A 16,765-nucleotide genomic window follows, 5' to 3' on the forward strand; every position below is an offset into this window, starting at 1 on the left:
TCCTGCCTCAGCCTCCCAAGTAGCTGGGACTACAGGTGCCTGCCACCACCCCTGGCTGATTTTTTGTATTTTTTTTAGTAGAGACGGGGTTTCACCATGTTAGCCAGGATGGTCTTGATCTCCTGACCTCGTGATCTGCCCGCCTCAGTTTCCCAAAGTGCTGGGATTACAGGTGTGAGCCACCGCGCCCGGCCTTTTTTTTTTTTTTTGAGATAAAAGTCTTACTCTACCCCCAGGCTAGAGTACAGTGGTGTGATATTGGCTCGCTGCAACCTGTCTCCTGGGTTGAAGCAATTCTCCTGCCTCAGCCTCCTGAGTAGCTGGGATTACAGGTGCCTGCCACCACACCCAACTAATTTTCTTATTTTTAGTAGAGAAGGGGTTTCACCATGTTGGCCAGGCTGGTCTCGAACTCCTGACCTCAAGTGATCCGCCCTCCTCAGGCTCCAAAGGGCCGGAATTATAGGCGTGAGCCACCGCGCCCAGCTAGTGCGTTCTTTCTTCTGTGGCTCCCGGTCCTGGCCTCCTTACCTTGTCTTGGTCCTGATCTTTTGTGTCTTCCACATCTTCCCAAGGCTGTTCAGAAAGGCCAAGAGCTTGTTGCTAATGTGGCCATGGCTGATAGTCAGATGTCCGGCTGATGGCGGCCTCATGTGCTGGCTGCCCGCCTGAGCCAGTTGGCTGTGTATGAACAAAAGCTCTTCTGTGGTCACAGCTGCCTCGCTGAGCACTGATCACAAGATATTTGAGCACAGGCGTGCAGCTTCCCCTGGGGTGATGGTGTCTCGGAGTCGAAATGGGCAGGGCTCCTTGAGGCATTCCTGGACCCCATTTCTGGGGGCCTCTTTCTTCTGCTGGGGATGTCCATCAGGCCAGGCGCATTCTGATCCACAGCTTCCTCCCCTGGTCAGTCAGGGAAGCCTGTTAGCCCCATTTCCTCCAACAAGATAATGCGTAGAAGACTGGGATCTGGGGTGCAAGGGCTCAGGATTATGAGAAGAGATCTGTGGAGCAAAGGGGCTGGTGCCCACAGACTTGGCAGGTATTGTGGAGTACAGACCAGGCTTGTTTGGGGAGTACTCTTTTTTATTGTTGAAGTGGAGTCTCACTTTATCGCGCAGGTTGGAGTACAGTGGCACAATCTCAGCTCACTGTAATCTCCGCCTCCTGGGTTCAAGTGTTTCTCCTGTCTCAGCCTCCTGAGTAGCTGAGATTATAGATGTGCGCCACCATGCCCAGCTAATTTTTGTGGGTTTTGTGTGTTTTTTTATTTTATTATTTATTTATTAATTATTATTATTATTATTGAGAATGAGTCTTGCTCTGTCACCCAGGCTGGAGTGCAGTGGCGCGATCTTGGCTTGCTGAAACCTCTGCCTCCCTGGTTCAAGCAATTCTCCTGCTTCAGCCCCCCAGGTAGCTGGGATTACAGGCGTGCACCACCACACCCCATTAGGTTTTGTATTTTTAGTAGATACAAGGTTTCTCCATGTTGGCCAGGCTGGTCTCGAACTCCTGACCTCAGGTGATATGCCTGCCTTGGCCTCCTAAAGTGCTGGGATTACAGGTGTGAGCCACTGCACCCAGCCTAATTTTTGTATTTTTAGTAGAGATGCGGTTTCACCATGTTGTCTAGACTGGTCTCGAACTCTTGACCTCACGTGATCCACCCACCTCGGTCTCTCAAAGTGCTGGGATTACAGGTGTGAGCCACTGCACCCAGCCAGGCGTACCCTTCGAATGCTGCTCATGTGATGAAGATACCGCATTTTGACCATGGCCAGATTCCAGGAGACGGGGAAAGGGAATACTAACTCATGGATTGTATTCTAGTCACTTTACACGTGTATTAATAATAGCTAACTCTTGGCTGGGCACAGTGGCTCACGCCTGAAATCCCAGCACTTTGGGAGGCCGAGACAGGAGGGCTGCTTGAGCCCAGAGTTTGAGACCAGCCTGGGCAACAAAGTGAGACCCCATTCTCTACAAAAAATTTAAAAATTAGTGGGGTGTGGTGGTGTGCCTGTAGTCCCAGCTCCTTGGGAGTCTGAGGTGGACCGCTTGAGCCCAGGAGCTGGAGGCTGCCGTGAGTTGTGATTGCATCACTGTACTCTAGCCTGGGCAACACAGCAAGACTGTGTCTCAGAAAAAAAAAAAAAAAAAAAAAAAGTCAACTCTTAGTAGATCCTTGCTGGGTACTTCTCTAAGCACTTTGTGTACATTAATTCATCAAATCTCACAGGTTCAGACCTGTGAGGCTCTGTTAACACCCCTCAAGATACGGAGGCACAGAGAGGTTTAGTAGCTTGCCCAAGACCACACAGTAAGTGGAAATGCTGGCATTTCGTTGGGCCCCCTGGCTCCAGTGGGCACTTAGCCATGGTGCTCCGCTATCTCTTGTTTAATTCAGAGAATAACAAACCAATCAAAAGAGCTCATTTTATGTGTTAGGTTGGTGCAAAAGTAACTGCAGTATTTTCTATTTTTATTTTATTTTAATTGAGACAGAGTTTTGCTCTTGTTGCCCAGGCTGGAGTGCAATGACGTGATCTCGGTTCACCGCAAGCTCCACCTCCAGGGTTCAAGTGATTCTCCTGCCTCAGCCTCTCGAGTAGCTGGGATTACAGGCATGTGCCACCACACTTGGCTAATTTTGTATTTTTAGTGGAGAGAGGAGTTCTCCATGTTGGTCAGGCTGGTCTCGAACTCCCGACCTCAGGTGATCCACCCACCTCGGCCTCCCAAAGTGCTGGGATTACAGGCGTGAGCCACCGTGCCTGGCCAGTTTTTGCCATTTTAATTGGAAAATATAAGCTCAGTGAAGCAAAATGACTTGCTTGCAACCTCACAGCTAGTGAGTGACAGACACTAGGTCTAGGCTCTTCCTGATTTCAGTGCCCAGGGTCTTTCCACTCTTAATCCTGCCTTTGATTTTTCTCTCTATCCAGGTTTCCCAGTTTGTGTTCCCTCTGGCCATGCCACATCCTCTTACACCTGCTCTTCTTGTTCATCCTGGCCGTTACTGCTTCCCTCAGCATTATTACAGCTATTTTTTAGCCTTTATCAACAACAGTATTTAAAATAATGAAAGTTATCAGTGCTGTTTAAGGATCTTTTCTGAAACAAGGGAGAGTGTTACAATATTCTTCTTTTCATCTCCAAAGACAGTTGACTACTAGTTTTCCTCCCTCCTTCTATCCTTTCTTTCTTTGGTGGGATTACTTATGTAAAGGATGGGAGATGGGGTGAAAGGGGAGTTCAGTGTGGGCCTTAAAAGCTGAGAAATAGGCCAGGCACCGTGGTTCCTGTCTGTAATCCCAGCATTTTGGGAGGCTGAGGCGAGAGAATCACTTGAGTCCAGGGGTTTGAGACCAGGCTGGCCAACATGGTGAAACTGTGTCTCTACAAAAAATAAATTAGCCAGACGTGGCGGTGCGTGCCTATAGTCCCAGCTACTCGGGAGGCTGAGGTAGGAGGACTGCTTGAGCCTGCGAGTGTCCAGGCTGGCCGAGAACATACCACTGCACTCCAGCCTGGGTGCTGGACTATAGCACCACCCTATCTCCAAAAAAAAAAAAAAACTTGAGAAATGTGACCTTTGTGCAGAGACTCTGTGACCACTAGGGGGCAATGTGAGCCCACCTTTGTGAATGCAGATGTCCAGCACCATGGACACTCCCACAACCAAGAAATCTTCCAGTAGTATCCCTATGGGAGCACGAGATCTCAGGACTGACTGAACAACAGTAACCACCCTTCTACCAAAAGCTCCTGAATGAAATCCCCAAATAAATCCCTCAGGATCCAAGGGGAGCCTGGTTTGGGGGACTCCCAGTTTGGGGGACTCCCAGTTTGGGGGACTCCCTGCTAAGCTGTCACCCTGAGAACACAGCTCTCCATGCATGCCCCTCATCACAGGCTCTGCCCTTAGCTGCCTCACTGGGCCTCTTACCATTCTTTCAAATTCAGCTGGCTTTACCTCTGTTGGTTCCAGCTTCCTTAAAAGCAGTCTGTCCACTGCCCCTCTTTGTTCCTCTGTCTGCTTTTTTTTTTTTTTTTTTTGAGACAGGGTCTCACTCTGTTGCCCAGGCTGGAGTGCAGTGATGCAAGATGCAATCTCGGCTCAACTTCCTGGGCTCAGGCAATGCTCCTGCCTCAGCGTCCCGAGGAGCTGGGACTACAGGTGCACATCACCATGCCAGGCTAGTTTTATTTTTTGTAGAGATGGGGTCTCACTATGTTGTCCAGGCTGGTCTCAAACTTGGTCTCTACCCAAGCGATCCTCCTGCCTTGGCCTCCCAAGGTGCTGAAATTGCAGGCATCAGCCACCATGTTCAGCCTCTGCCTGCTTTTTTATTTTTATTTTTAGAGACAGAATCTTGCTCTGCTGCCCAGGTTGGAGTGCAGTGGTGCAATCATAGCTCACTACAGCCTCAAACTCCTGGGCTCAAAGGATGCTCCAGCCTCAGCCTCCCAAGTAGCTACAACTACAGGCATGTACCATCATGCTAGACACATTTTATTAAAAACAAATTGTTTTTAGAGACAGGGTCTGGCCATGTTGCCTATGCTGGTCTTGAACTCCTGGCATCAAAGTCATCCTTTTGCCTTGGGCTCCCAAAGTGTGGAGATTGTAGGCATGAGCCACTATGCCCAGCCTACTTTTGTTATAAGAAATTGAAACGATATAGAAAAGTACAAAGAACAATCTAATAAACACTCGTATTCCCACCACTCAGAATTATCAACTTTTTATCATTTTATCATATTTGCTTCAGATCTTTTTTTTTTTTTAAAGAAAAGTATAACAGATTTAGCTAAAGTACCCTTTGGCCAATACCCCATCCCACTCTCCCCACTGCTCAAAAGGAAAACAAGTCTTGGTGCAGTGGCTAGCACCTGTAATCACAGCACTTTGGGAGGCCGAGGTGGGTGAATTGCTTGAGGTCAGGGGTTTGAGACCAACCTGGCCAACATGGTGAAACCCCATCTCTCCCAAAAATACAAAAATTAGCTGGATGTGGTGGCCCACACCTGTAATCCCAGCTACTCAGGAGAATTGCTTGAGCCCAGGAGGCGGAGGTTGCAGTGAGCCGAGATCCCGCCATTGCACTCCAGCCCGGGCAACAGTGTGAGACTCTGTCTCAAAATAAAATAAAATAAAATAAAACACGAAAAAACAGGCTGGGCACAGTGGCTCATGCCTGTAATCCTAGCACTTTGGGAGGCTGAGGCAGGCGGATGGCCTGAGCTCAGAAGTTTGAGACCAGCCTGGGCAACATGGTAAAACTCCATCTCTAGTAAAATACAAAAATAGCTGGGTATGGTGGCGGGTGCCTTTGGTCCCAGCTACTTGGGAGGCTGAGGTAGGAGAATTCCTTGAACCCAGGAGGCAGAGGTTGCAGTGAGCTGAGATTGTGCCACTACACTCCAGCCTGAGCAACAAGAGTGAAACTCCATCTCCAAAAAAAAAAAAAAAAAAAAAACAACCAGAAGTTCGAGACCAGCCTGGGCAACATAGCAAGAGTCCTTCTCTACCAAAAACAATTTTTTTAAAAGTAGCCAGGTGTGGTAGTGCAAGCCTGTAGTTCCAGTTACTTGGGAGGCTGAGGTGGGAAGATTGCTTGAGCCCAGGAGGCAGAGGTTGCAGTCAACTATGATTATGCCACTGCACTCTGGCCTGGGCAGCAAAAGTGAGACTCTGCCTTGAAACAAAAAAACCAAAGTTTTCTAAGTTTTCTTCATATGTCTGGTGACTTTGGTTGTCTGTTCGTACTTAAGAGTGTGACACTAAATGGTTCACGGAAGCTCTGTGAACATTAGTATGGTCTTCAGGGCGGGTGATCTGGCTGGCTTATTTCCTTTGGAAACTCTCAATGTTAGTATCTTTGTTTTCTCTCTTGGATTGGTCAGATACCTTAGAGAAATTCTTCTTTATTGGTCTGGCGCGGTGGCTTAGGCTTGTAATCCCAGCAGTTTGGGAGGCCGAGGAGGGTGGATCACGAGGTCAGGAGATCGAGACCATCCTGGCTAACATGGTGAAACTCTGTCTCTACTAAAAATACGAAAATTAGCCGGGCATGGTGGCGGGCGCCTGTAGTCCTAGCTACTCGGGAGGCTGAGGCAGGAGAATTGCTTGAACCTGGGAGGCAGAGGTTGCAGGGAGCCGAGATCATGCCACTGCACTCTAGCCTGGGTGATGGAGCGAGACTCCATCTCAAAAAAAAAAAAAAAAAAAGGAAATTCTTCTTTATACCAGTGTCCTGCATGGAAGTTACGTTCCTGCTTGCCAGCGTTCTGGAAGCTGAATGAGTCGGATGAAAGAAGACCTATAGTCCAAATATTTCATTAACTAGTTCATAAACTGGAGCTTAAGTGCTCTGTTTCTAGTATGCAATTTGATATTCAACTGTACCTGGTGTCCCTCAGCTACAAGGATGGCAGAAGCAGCAGGTATGTAGGGATGGAGTTGAGAACAGGTTGAAGAGTGTGTCCTGATAGTTGGCCCCAATCAGTCGTGGTGACTGGAATAAAACAGGGTATCAGTTTCATTCCAGTGTTCTAACTCCTTATATTTTATAACCACATCACACTGAAGAATTAATTCATCCCCTCAGTAATCAATTCTAGTGGCAGGTAGGCAGCTGCTGTCTATGAGCTCCAACACATGCCAGGTGGCTGTACCGCAGCTCCCTTGAGCATTAGGGGGAAGAATGAAATCAGTTACAGAGCTGCTAATCTCTGCCCCGACAGCTGGAGGATGAAGCTCTGGGCTGGTTTCTTTTTAACAGGAAGGAAATTCTGAAAGCCAGAATGTGAAGAAAAAGCTTAAGAATCTCTTGTGTCTTGTGAGCTCTGTGGAAATGGCAGTGCTCAGACGCCTTCCAACACATAGTGTGAGGCACAAATTTGGAGATCAGGAAATGAGAGCCTCCATTCAAGGCAGGACAGCTTCACAGAGTGAACAGATTTCCAAAATAGTAGCACAGGAAAGAAGAAGATCGAGGCAGGTGATTTCTCCCTCCTCCTTCTTTTTTTTCTTTTTTTTTCTTTTTTTGAGACAGAGTCTCACTCTGTTCCCCAGGCTGGAGTATAGTGGTGTAATCTTGGCTTACTGCAACCTCCACCTCCTGGGTTCAAACGATTCTCCTGCCTCAGCCTCCTGAGTAGCTGGAACTACAGGCAGAAGCCACCATGCCGGGCTAATTTCTGTATTTTTATTAGAGATGGGGTTTCGCCATGTTGGCCAGGTTGGTCTTGAACTCCTGACCTCAAGTCATCCACCCGCCTCGGCCTCCCAAAGTGTTGGAATTACAGGTGTGAGCCACCATGCCCGGCCTCCTTCCTTCTCCTTGTCAAGCAAAACATAGTGACACCAAAGACTAGATGTCTAAAGAGTAGCTGTCCAGTGGCTGCCTGGGTTGTTAGGGCTGTAAGTCTCTGAAACAGCTGTAAACTGTATGAACACCTTTGCTCCTGTTTCTCTGAGAATAGAGAAGAAACTCCCCTCCATAAGTTGTCGCGAGTCAACTGCATTTTCTTTTTATAAAGTTTTCTTTACATAAAATCTTATGGAACGTGTAATTTTGTCTCTTGCTTCTTAGCTTAATATTTTTGTCATAAACATTTATTCTGAAAGCCAGACTGCCTTGATCTTCTTTCCTGTGCTATTACGATTTTAGAAATCTTCACTTTGTGAAGTTGTCCTGCCTTGGAGTCTCTCATTTCCTGATCACCAAATTTGTGCCTCACACTATGTGTCGGAAGGCGTCTTAGCACGGCCATTTCTATAGAGCTCACAAGTGTACCAGACACAAGAGCTTCTTAGCTTTCTCTTCACATTTTGGCTTTCAGAGTAAAGAATGATAAAGGGAAACCCTTATTATTAAAAATGTATTGGCAAACAATTTTCTTTCTTTCTTCCTTTTCTTTTTCTGGGACAGCGTCTCACTCTTGCCCAGGCTAGAGTGCCATGGCATGGTCTTGGCTCACTGCAGCCTCTGCCTCCCAGGTTCAAGCGATTCTCCTGTCTCAGCCTGCCAAGCAGCTGGGATTTCAAGTGCCCGCCACCACGCCTGGCTAATTTCTGTGTTTTTAGTAGAGACAGGGTTTCACCATGTTGGCCAGGCTGGTCTTGAACTCCTGACCTCAAGTGATCTGCCGGCCTTGGCCTCCCAAAGTGCTGGGATTACAGACGTCAACCACTATGCCCAGCCGGCAAACAATTTTCAAAGGCTGTAACAATTTCTCTATTTGTTGGACATTAGTTTAAGATAGCTTTTTGTTATTAAAAAGGACGCCGCCGTGCATGTGTTTGTGCTTACATCCTCTAAATGTAAAATTTAAAAATAATACATCAAAGTACAAAGTAAAAATCACCTTAAATCCCATCACTTAGGAAATTAACTATTCATATTCCTCTATGCTGATATATGTATCTGAATTTCAGATCATTGCCCTAGTAGAATTATAGGTCAAACGATTTGGCCTCGTTTAAGGCAACGTGTAATACCTCAGCCTTGAATTTTGATCTAGTGATACCTAACTTTTTTGGGGAATGATCTTAGCTTCCAAACCCAGAATGTGCCAGAAAGCGCCACAGCAAGCAAGGTCCTACTTTATGCCTTCTAAAAACAAAGCCACTAAAGTTTGGAAGGGTGTTGGATTCTCTATTTCACAAAGAAAAATCAAGCCACTTCCAGCCTGGAGCCGCCACTTCTCCTTTAAATGCCCACCCACGTGATCGCAGACGTGCACACGCGGAGGAACTTCACGCTGTCAGGGCAACGAGCCATTCCTCTCCCACTTCGCCTCCCCTAAGGCTTCTTGGCATTCCCTCCCCGGAAGTCACAACTCCTCTGGAGACTTTCTCTTCCTCATCCCCTCCGTCGAGTCACCTATCCTCACTCCTTTCTGTTAGTTGCCGGCCCTAGCGCTCCCGCTCCTCGCCCGAATCCCACTTTCCAGAGAAAAGGCTGAAAGGGACTACAACTCCCAGGGGGCGCTGCGGGCCCCGCCCCCCCGGGGCGCGCACTGTAGGTCGGGGCCTGAGGTCCCACGGTCTTCTCGCCGCGTGCAGCCGGGAGCAAACGCACTACAGGTTCCGTGGCGCTTCGCGCGAGGCCAGACTGGGCCGGGGTGGGGCGGGGCGGGGCTGGAGGGGCCGGGGCTGGCGGGCGGAGGAAGGGGGTGGGAGCGGAGGCGATGGAGGGGAGGAGTGGGGGTATGGGGGAGGGAAGAGGAAGGGAGGCGGGAGGCGGGGCCGACCAAGAGCTGGGGCTGGAGTCTGAGCCGGCGGTTGCAGCGGAGGCGGTGATGTCGGTGCAGGTTGTGTCTGCGGCTGCCGCCAAGGTGCCTGAGGTGGAGCTGAAGGACCTGAGCCCCTCCGAGGCGGAGTCGCAACTAGGACTGAGCACGGCCGCCGTGGGCGCCATGGCCCCCCCGGCGGGCGGTGGAGACCCTGAGGCTCCAGCTCCCGCCGCGGAGCGGCCCCCGGCCCCTGGCCCGGGCTCTGGGCCCGCCGCCGCTCTCAGCCCCGCCGCCGGGAAGGTGCCTCAGGCGTCGGCCATGAAGCGGAGCGACCCACATCACCAGCACCAGCGGCACCGCGACGGCGGCGAGGCCCTGGTCAGCCCCGACGGCACCGTCACCGAGGCGCCGCGCACAGTCAAGAAGGTACTGGGGCCGGGCTACCTCTCTAGGAGAGGAAGGGAGGGGAGGGGAACTGCAGATCCTCTTGGCACGGCGGCACCACCCTCCACACCCTCCTTTCTGATCGCAGGACCAGAGATACCCCTTGTCCCCTCAAACCCACTCTCTCAGAGATGCCCCCCAGCCGGCCCGTAGTGCTGGGAGCGGAGACTCCAGGAGGCACGGCCGTACTTCGCTCTGAATAACATGGAGGTAGCGCTCTCCCCTACTACTTGGAATAGGCAGCGGGAGGAGAGACATCTAATAGTACGTCCCGCGCCCCCAACACGCTCCCGGGTGTGATTTTCCAACCTATCGTGGAGGAGACCTCGATAGTATAGAAAAACCTTACGGCTCACGGGAGTTCACCCAGCAATAAGGATGAAAAGATAATACTTGGAGAACGAGTAAGGTGTAGTCACCTTGCATAGAAATCGTCAGAGTTGTCTGGTTTCCATACAATTGATGACTTTCCGCCTTTTTGTGGCCAACCGTGTCCATACAGCAACACGACGCTGTGCGCTTCATTTCCAGCGACTGCAATATTCTCTCTTCCCTGAATATGTAAAAGCGTAATGAAGAGATTCTCCTCACTCTTTCATCTTAAGAGCTTTGTCCTCCCTGCTCAGTATAGTTGGTCACCAGGATTATTAGGCTGTGTATGAAGAGAATGAATGTCTTATTGGTTCCTTTATTATAATCTGAAAATGATAGGAAGAAATGCTGCTACTTTTGGGAAAGACGATCTTTGTGGGGTTTTCGGTCTTAGGCGTCAGCAGCTTCTTTCAGACAGTTTTGAGAAGGTCTCAGAATACCAAGAAGTAACTGCCTAGATGGATGATAGCCCGGTATTACCGTACATTGTCTATCCATAGTTGTCTTTCTCTCTCAAAGCTTCTCTCTCTTTCTCTCTTAAAGCTAAATCAGCACAGAAAAACAGGGCAAGTATTGGAAAAGACAGAAGTGTGGATCGTATAAAAAGGACTTACAGCTCCAATTTCCTAGACACAGTATGGACACAGGGATTAATTTTTTTTTTTAATTGTTGTGAATGGTTTTTAATTGCTTTATCAGAACAGCAACAAAGAGACGGGAAGTGTGCATTGGGTTTTACTGTGTGGGACTCAGCTGAATTGGAATCTCGGATCCACCATAACTTTTTCTTGTCATAGTCTCATGATTAAGGTATAGCAGATAATCCTTTCATCCTAACTATAGAAATTTAGATGATAAGTCAGAGGCAAGACTGAAGGAATTTCTATAATGCTTTAGACAATGTCTTTGTCGTTTGCAGTATGAAACTCCTCTGGGAAGAGTTACAGTAGAAAGAGGCAGCATCCTGCAGAAATGAGTTTAAAGAAAAAACGTAAAGTAAAAAAGAGAGGCAGCAGCAGCACCAGTGCTAGGAGTACCTAGATATGAGTCTGGAAATCCAAAACATACCTCTGACTTGTTGTGATACTTTGTAACTTTGGTCAAGTCATTTTCTTGTGATTAAGACTGTTTATGTTTAAAATTTGTAATTTGGTTAGATCTCTTTAGGCTAAAAGTGTTTAACAAATTGCTTTTAGAGCATGAGGTTTACAGTCAGGCAGACCTGGATTTGAAGCCGAGTACCCCCATTACTACCTTTTGGGTAATTTTCAAATTACACAAATCGGTTTCCTCTTCTATAAAATGAAAGTACTAAGTATGATTGAGGATTAGAAATATTTGTAAAAGGTTTAGCATTGAGCTTGGCACATAGTCTTAAATGATATTATTAGTGCTTTTATTATGAATAATTGATTTTATTTTATTTCTCCCATCATGGCTTAAGTGCAAGCCACCATGACCGCCTCTGAAAGGTTCACACAGTTCAATATATTCTATATAAAGAAGTTAAAAAATCATGGCTCACATCTGTAATCCCAGCACTTTGGGAGACCAAGGCTGGCGGATTGCTTGAGCCCAGGAGTTGGAGACCAGGCAACATGGTGAAAACTTATCCCTCCAAACAGAAAAAAAAAAAAAACAAAAAATACAGAGCTGGGCGTGGTGGTGTGTGCCTATAGTCCCAGCTATTCAGGGGGCTGGGGTGGCAAAAACAAAAAATAAAAAACAAAACAAAAACGGTTCGAGACCAGCCTGGCCAACATGGTGAAACCCCGTCTCTACTAAAAATACAAAACTAAGCCAGGCATGGTGGCAGGCACCTGTAATCCCAGTTACTCGGGAGGCTGAGGCAGGAGAATTGCTTGAGCCCAGGAGGTGGAGGTTGCAGTGAACTGAGATCACGCCACTGCACTCCAGCCTCACCGACAGAGTGAGACTCTGTCTCAAAAACAAAAAATAAAAAACAAAAAAAAACCAGGAGGCTGGGGTGGGAGGATCACCTGAGCCCAGGAAGTTGAGGCTGCAATAAGCACTCTAGCCTGGGTGCTGGAGTGAGACCTTGTCTCAGAAAAAAAAAAAGAAAAGTTAAAAAATCAAAGACCAGCATACTGGAGTCTGTTTTTCTTAATTCTAGATGTGCTTCTTGACAATTTTCCTTGTCGTTGAACCATCTTCCTGTTTTTTCAGCATCAAATCTATGTTCCATGATTCTAGATTTTACTCAGCAGCCTCAAGGCTATTGGAAGGCAGGGCTGAGCTTGCCTTACAATGTTAATTGCACCAAAAAAACAACTTCTCTGCTGAAAGTTAAGCAGGTGAAGCTCTGGGCAAGGATACAGCTGGGTGATGAAATTTAGGGCATTGCTGAGCTGCTTTTCAGGTGCCCAATCTTTAACCTTGTTATTGAATTGGCTAAATCAAAATAAGTGCCCAAGACTGCCCTTCTTTCCCTACGTTGAAAGTCATCTCACGAAGGGACTGCGGTGTGACATTTTGATTTGTTGGGTCTTTGTTGATTCTTAGATTGTCTATGTAAATAACCACTCTGACCTTGACTCCTCGCTGTTTTTCTTACAGCATACGAAGGGACTGAGGATACTAGTACTGAAATAGCTGCCTTTGGCTGTGGAGCTGGTGACTGTTGCATTTGTTTTGTAACTGTCATGTACAAACATTTATTTTAAGTCACATTTCCGTAGATGATTTCCCTTACTTCATTCGCGTATCATCAGTTTTCTTAGTTTTGTTACTCTGCTCAGCCACACAAGGGAAATAAACTTTTTACAAGAGCCAGAATTCCCAAGTGAAGTAGTTAATAAGAAGGAACATATGGTGTGCAGTTTACTCAGTCACATCTTATATCTGGCACCTGCCTCCATCCTGTAACTTGTGGTACTCTGGGGGCCAGATCATGTCATTTGGCTATGATATATTTAAATATAATGTCCTTTTTCATAAACTGACATCAAGTAAACCCAGCAAGCCAAAAATCTCTGTAAGAAGTAATTTGGGAAATGGGAAGATAAGTTTCACGGGAATGAGGTAGTAGTAGTTGAAAGGGATTTCTTCCTTGTGTTTTTGAAAATGAGTGATAGGAGTGTTGGAGCACAGCAGGGAAAACAAGGCAGGAGAGGATTTATTTCAGAAATATTAAAACTTTCTGACAATAAGGCTGCAAGTCCAAGAACCTCAACTAGATTGTGCTTACATCAGTATCAGTAATGACCATGTTCAAACAGACTCTTTATTGCTTTTGGCAAACGTATCCACCTTCCACTGGCTTTGTTGCTGTCAGGAGAGAATGAGTTGAGCCATGTTAGCACTTCTTGTCCTGAATTGTTTAAGCTCTTGATTTGGTTAATTATAGAGTACAAAAATGGAATGTTTTGGATAAAGACACGGGTATCTGGGAACGTGGGAGCAGTATGACTCCTTTTGCCTGTTACAAAAGTACTGCTTTGAAAAGTGTTCAGTAAGGCAATTGACAGTTGGGCTGTAATAACAGTTACCAATAATTAGCCTTTTTTTTTTTTTTTTTTTTTGAGACAGAGTTTCGCTCTTGGTGCCCAGGCTGGAGTGCAATGGCGTGATCTCAGCTCACCGCAACCTCCGCCTCCCAGGTTCAAGCGATTCTCCCACCTCAGCCTCCCAAGTAGCTAGGATTACAGGCATGTACCACCATGCCTGGCTGATTTTCTGTTTTCAGTAGAGATGAAGTTTCTCCATGTTGGTCAGGCTGCTTTCAAACTCCCGACCTCAGGTGACCTGCCCGCCTTGGCTTCCCAAAGTGCTGGGATTACAGATGTGAGCCTTTAGCCTTTTATGTGCCTGGAGTTGTCATAGGGGTTCTGTAATCCTCACAACAATACTATGAGATATGGGTGGCATTATCTCCATTTTACAGATGCAGAAATGAGATCCTGGGAGGTTAAGTGCCTGGCCCAAGGTTATATATCTAGAAACCCAGGGCTGTCCGTTTCCAAAGCCCATGTCCTTTTCTTTATGCCACACTGATTCTGACTTCTTATATGCTGAGTTCTTGCTTTCTTCCAGAGGTCTTTTAGAATACTAAGTGAACTCTAAGGCGTGTCTGTCTGGCTAAGGCTTAGGTCATCCCAAGACCAGAGTAGGGCAGGTCTGAGTCAGAGCTTTAGGAAGAGAATGGTACAAATGTAGAACTTGTACATTTTTGTACAAATGTAGAACCTGAAAGAATTGTAAATTTAGAAGAGGAGAATAAAAACATCTTATACAGAAAAGCATTTCAAGATCAGTGATGCAGCTTTACACTAGTAATTTACTGATAATCTGAGAAATTTATCCATATTTTTAAAGTTATAAATAAATCTGGAGTACCTGCAGAGTATACCCTTTCTTCCTGTTCAGCTAACACTTCTTCCCTATTCTTTAAGCCTCACCATCTCTCTGAGTCAATCTTTGATGAGAGCTTTTGAAAATTACAAAGGGAAGAATATTCCTACTGTATACCAGGCATTGTACTTAGATCTTTACATATGCTGTTTTATGTAATTCTTTTAAGAGGCCTTGAAGATAGCTAGTGTTCTTCTTGTTTTATTGAAGAAACTGAGGGTTGAAGAGCTTAAGGAATTTGTCTCAAGGTTACACAGTAATGTGATGGAGCTAACAGAGCCCTAAACTGTTGTTTTCCAATTCAAATAGTACTCTGTTTGAAACTCAGGATGAACCTTCTAAGTCCTTTTTTTTTTTTTTTTTTTGAGATGGAGTCTTGCTTTGTCACCCAGGCTGGAGTGCAGTGGTACAGTCTTGGCTCACTGCAAATTCTGCCTCCCGGGTTCAAGTCATTCTTCTGCCTCAGTCTCCCAAGTAGCTGGGACTACAGGTGCACGCTACCACGCCTGGCTAATTTTTGTATTTTTAGTAGAGACAAGGTTTCACCATATTGTCCAGGCTGGTCGCAAACTTCTGACCTCGTGATCCGCCCGCCTCGGCCTCCCAAAGTGCTGGGATAACAGGTGTGAGTCACTGCACCTGGCCCTAAATCTTAATCTGTATTTTTTGGGTAGATTTTTTTTTTTGGTATTTACAGCTTCTTTTTATTTATTGCGTGGTTGAAGGTCTTACCATATGTTTTTGTGAGCATTTATTAATTTTCTGAGAAAGCAGCCTGAGGCAGGCAGATCATGAGGTCAAGAGATCAAGACCATCCTGGCCAGTGTCTCTACTAAAAATACAAAAAATTAGCTGGGCATGGTGGTGCGCTCCTGTAGTCCCAGCTACTCAGGAGGCTGAGGCAGGAGAATCTCTTGAATGCGGAAAGTGGAGGTTGCAGTGAGCCGAGATCATGCATCTGCACTCCAGCCTGGCGACAGAATGAGACTCTGTCTCAAAAAAAAAAAAAAAAAAACTGCTTTAGAAGCTGAAGTTGCAGTTGTGTGTTTGACGTCTTGAGGAAGACGATTACTACTACCACTACTACTACTTACATTCTCAGTGTTCAGTTACTTGAAGAAATGGATGGTTCATTAAAAAGGGAGAGTGAGTTTATTATATCATTTCCTTGAAAATGATTCCCTCCCCCACAATGAGGAAAAAGTTTATTGTAATCTTTATTCAGACCCTTTGTCAAGTTTATCTTTTTTTTTTTTTTTTTTTTTTTTGAGACGGAGTCTCGCTCTGTCACCCAGGCTGGAGTGCAGTGGCCGGATCTCAGCTCACTGCAAGCTCCGCCTCCCGGGTTCACGCCATTCTCCTGCCTCAGCCTCCCGAGTAGCTGGGACTACAGGCGCCTGCCACCTCGCCCGGCTAAGTTTTTGTATTTTTAGTAGAGACGGGGTTTCACTGTGTTACCCAGGATGGTCTCGATCTCCTGACCTCGTGATCCGCCCGTCTCGGCCTCCCAAAGTGCTGGGATTACAGGCTTGAGCCACCGCGCCCGGCTATGCAGTTTCTTTCATGGTGGTTTTTGTTTAAATAATTCAGAGAGGTACAACTGAGGCAGATGGGAAGAGAACAATCTTGGCAGTTGCCCTGATCTACTGCCCTGCTGTCATGTTCAGGTGGTAGACACAATTAGAGGAGCTAAAATTCTATTCACCCAACAAGAGGTTTAGTAAGCATGATCAGGTTTCTGTGGAATTTGTGGGAGCTTTTTATAGTCTGAATGACCTATGGCCTGTGATTTGGTGAGAGCCTAGCAGAAAGCAGCAGTGAATTGACGTTTCTTCCATAACAGTTCCCAAGTCTAAAATTACTTTGATTAAATTAGATGATTATTTGTGTGGGTGTCAGTCTCCCTTTTCCCCAGCTATATCGTGCAACAGTTCAGTTAGCTATTTCCCTCTTGGACACTTGCACTAATAGCTGGTGATTTTCTTTTCTTTCTTTTCAAGGGTCTATCAGTAGAAATCTATTGGTTTGGGGCACCTAGTTCTTAGCTTAGAACCTATATAAAGGAAAGGTATTTGGCCCGGGCGCGGTGGCTCATCCCTGTAATCCCAGCACTTTGGGAGGCCAAGGTGGGCGGATCACAAGGTCAGGAGATTGAGACCATCCTGGCTAACATGGTGAAACCCCGTCTCTACTAAAAAAATACAAAAAAAAAAAAAAAAAAAAAAATTAGCCCGGCTTGATGGTGGGCGCCTATAGTCCCAGCTACTCAGGAGGCTGAGGCAGGAGAATGGCGTGAACCCAGGAGGCGGAGCTTGCAGTGAGCTGAGAT

The 16,765-nt window shown here is 46.6% G+C and overlaps 1 protein-coding gene across 4 annotated transcripts in view; it reads left to right on the top strand.

Moving 5' to 3' along the window:
• Positions 1–9,059: 9,059 nt before the first annotated feature.
• Positions 9,060–16,765, top strand: part of AHCYL2 (adenosylhomocysteinase like 2) — a 212,763-nt gene continuing 205,057 nt past the window's right edge. For 2 of the 4 annotated variants that reach the window (XM_005550750.4, XM_074035973.1), the window contains exons 1-2: positions 9,060–9,100; positions 9,328–9,675. In XM_005550750.4, coding sequence (XP_005550807.1) covers positions 9,433–9,675 — 243 coding nt within the window. In that variant the 5' untranslated portion in view covers positions 9,060–9,100; positions 9,328–9,432. Of the gene's footprint in view, positions 9,101–9,296; positions 9,676–16,765 lie in introns of those variants that run through there. The other 2 variants (XM_005550744.4, XM_005550751.4) reach the window with 1 other exon arrangement.

This window comes from Macaca fascicularis, chromosome 3 (assembly GCF_037993035.2).
Source record: "Macaca fascicularis isolate 582-1 chromosome 3, T2T-MFA8v1.1".
Taxonomy (NCBI): Eukaryota; Metazoa; Chordata; class Mammalia; order Primates; family Cercopithecidae; genus Macaca; species Macaca fascicularis.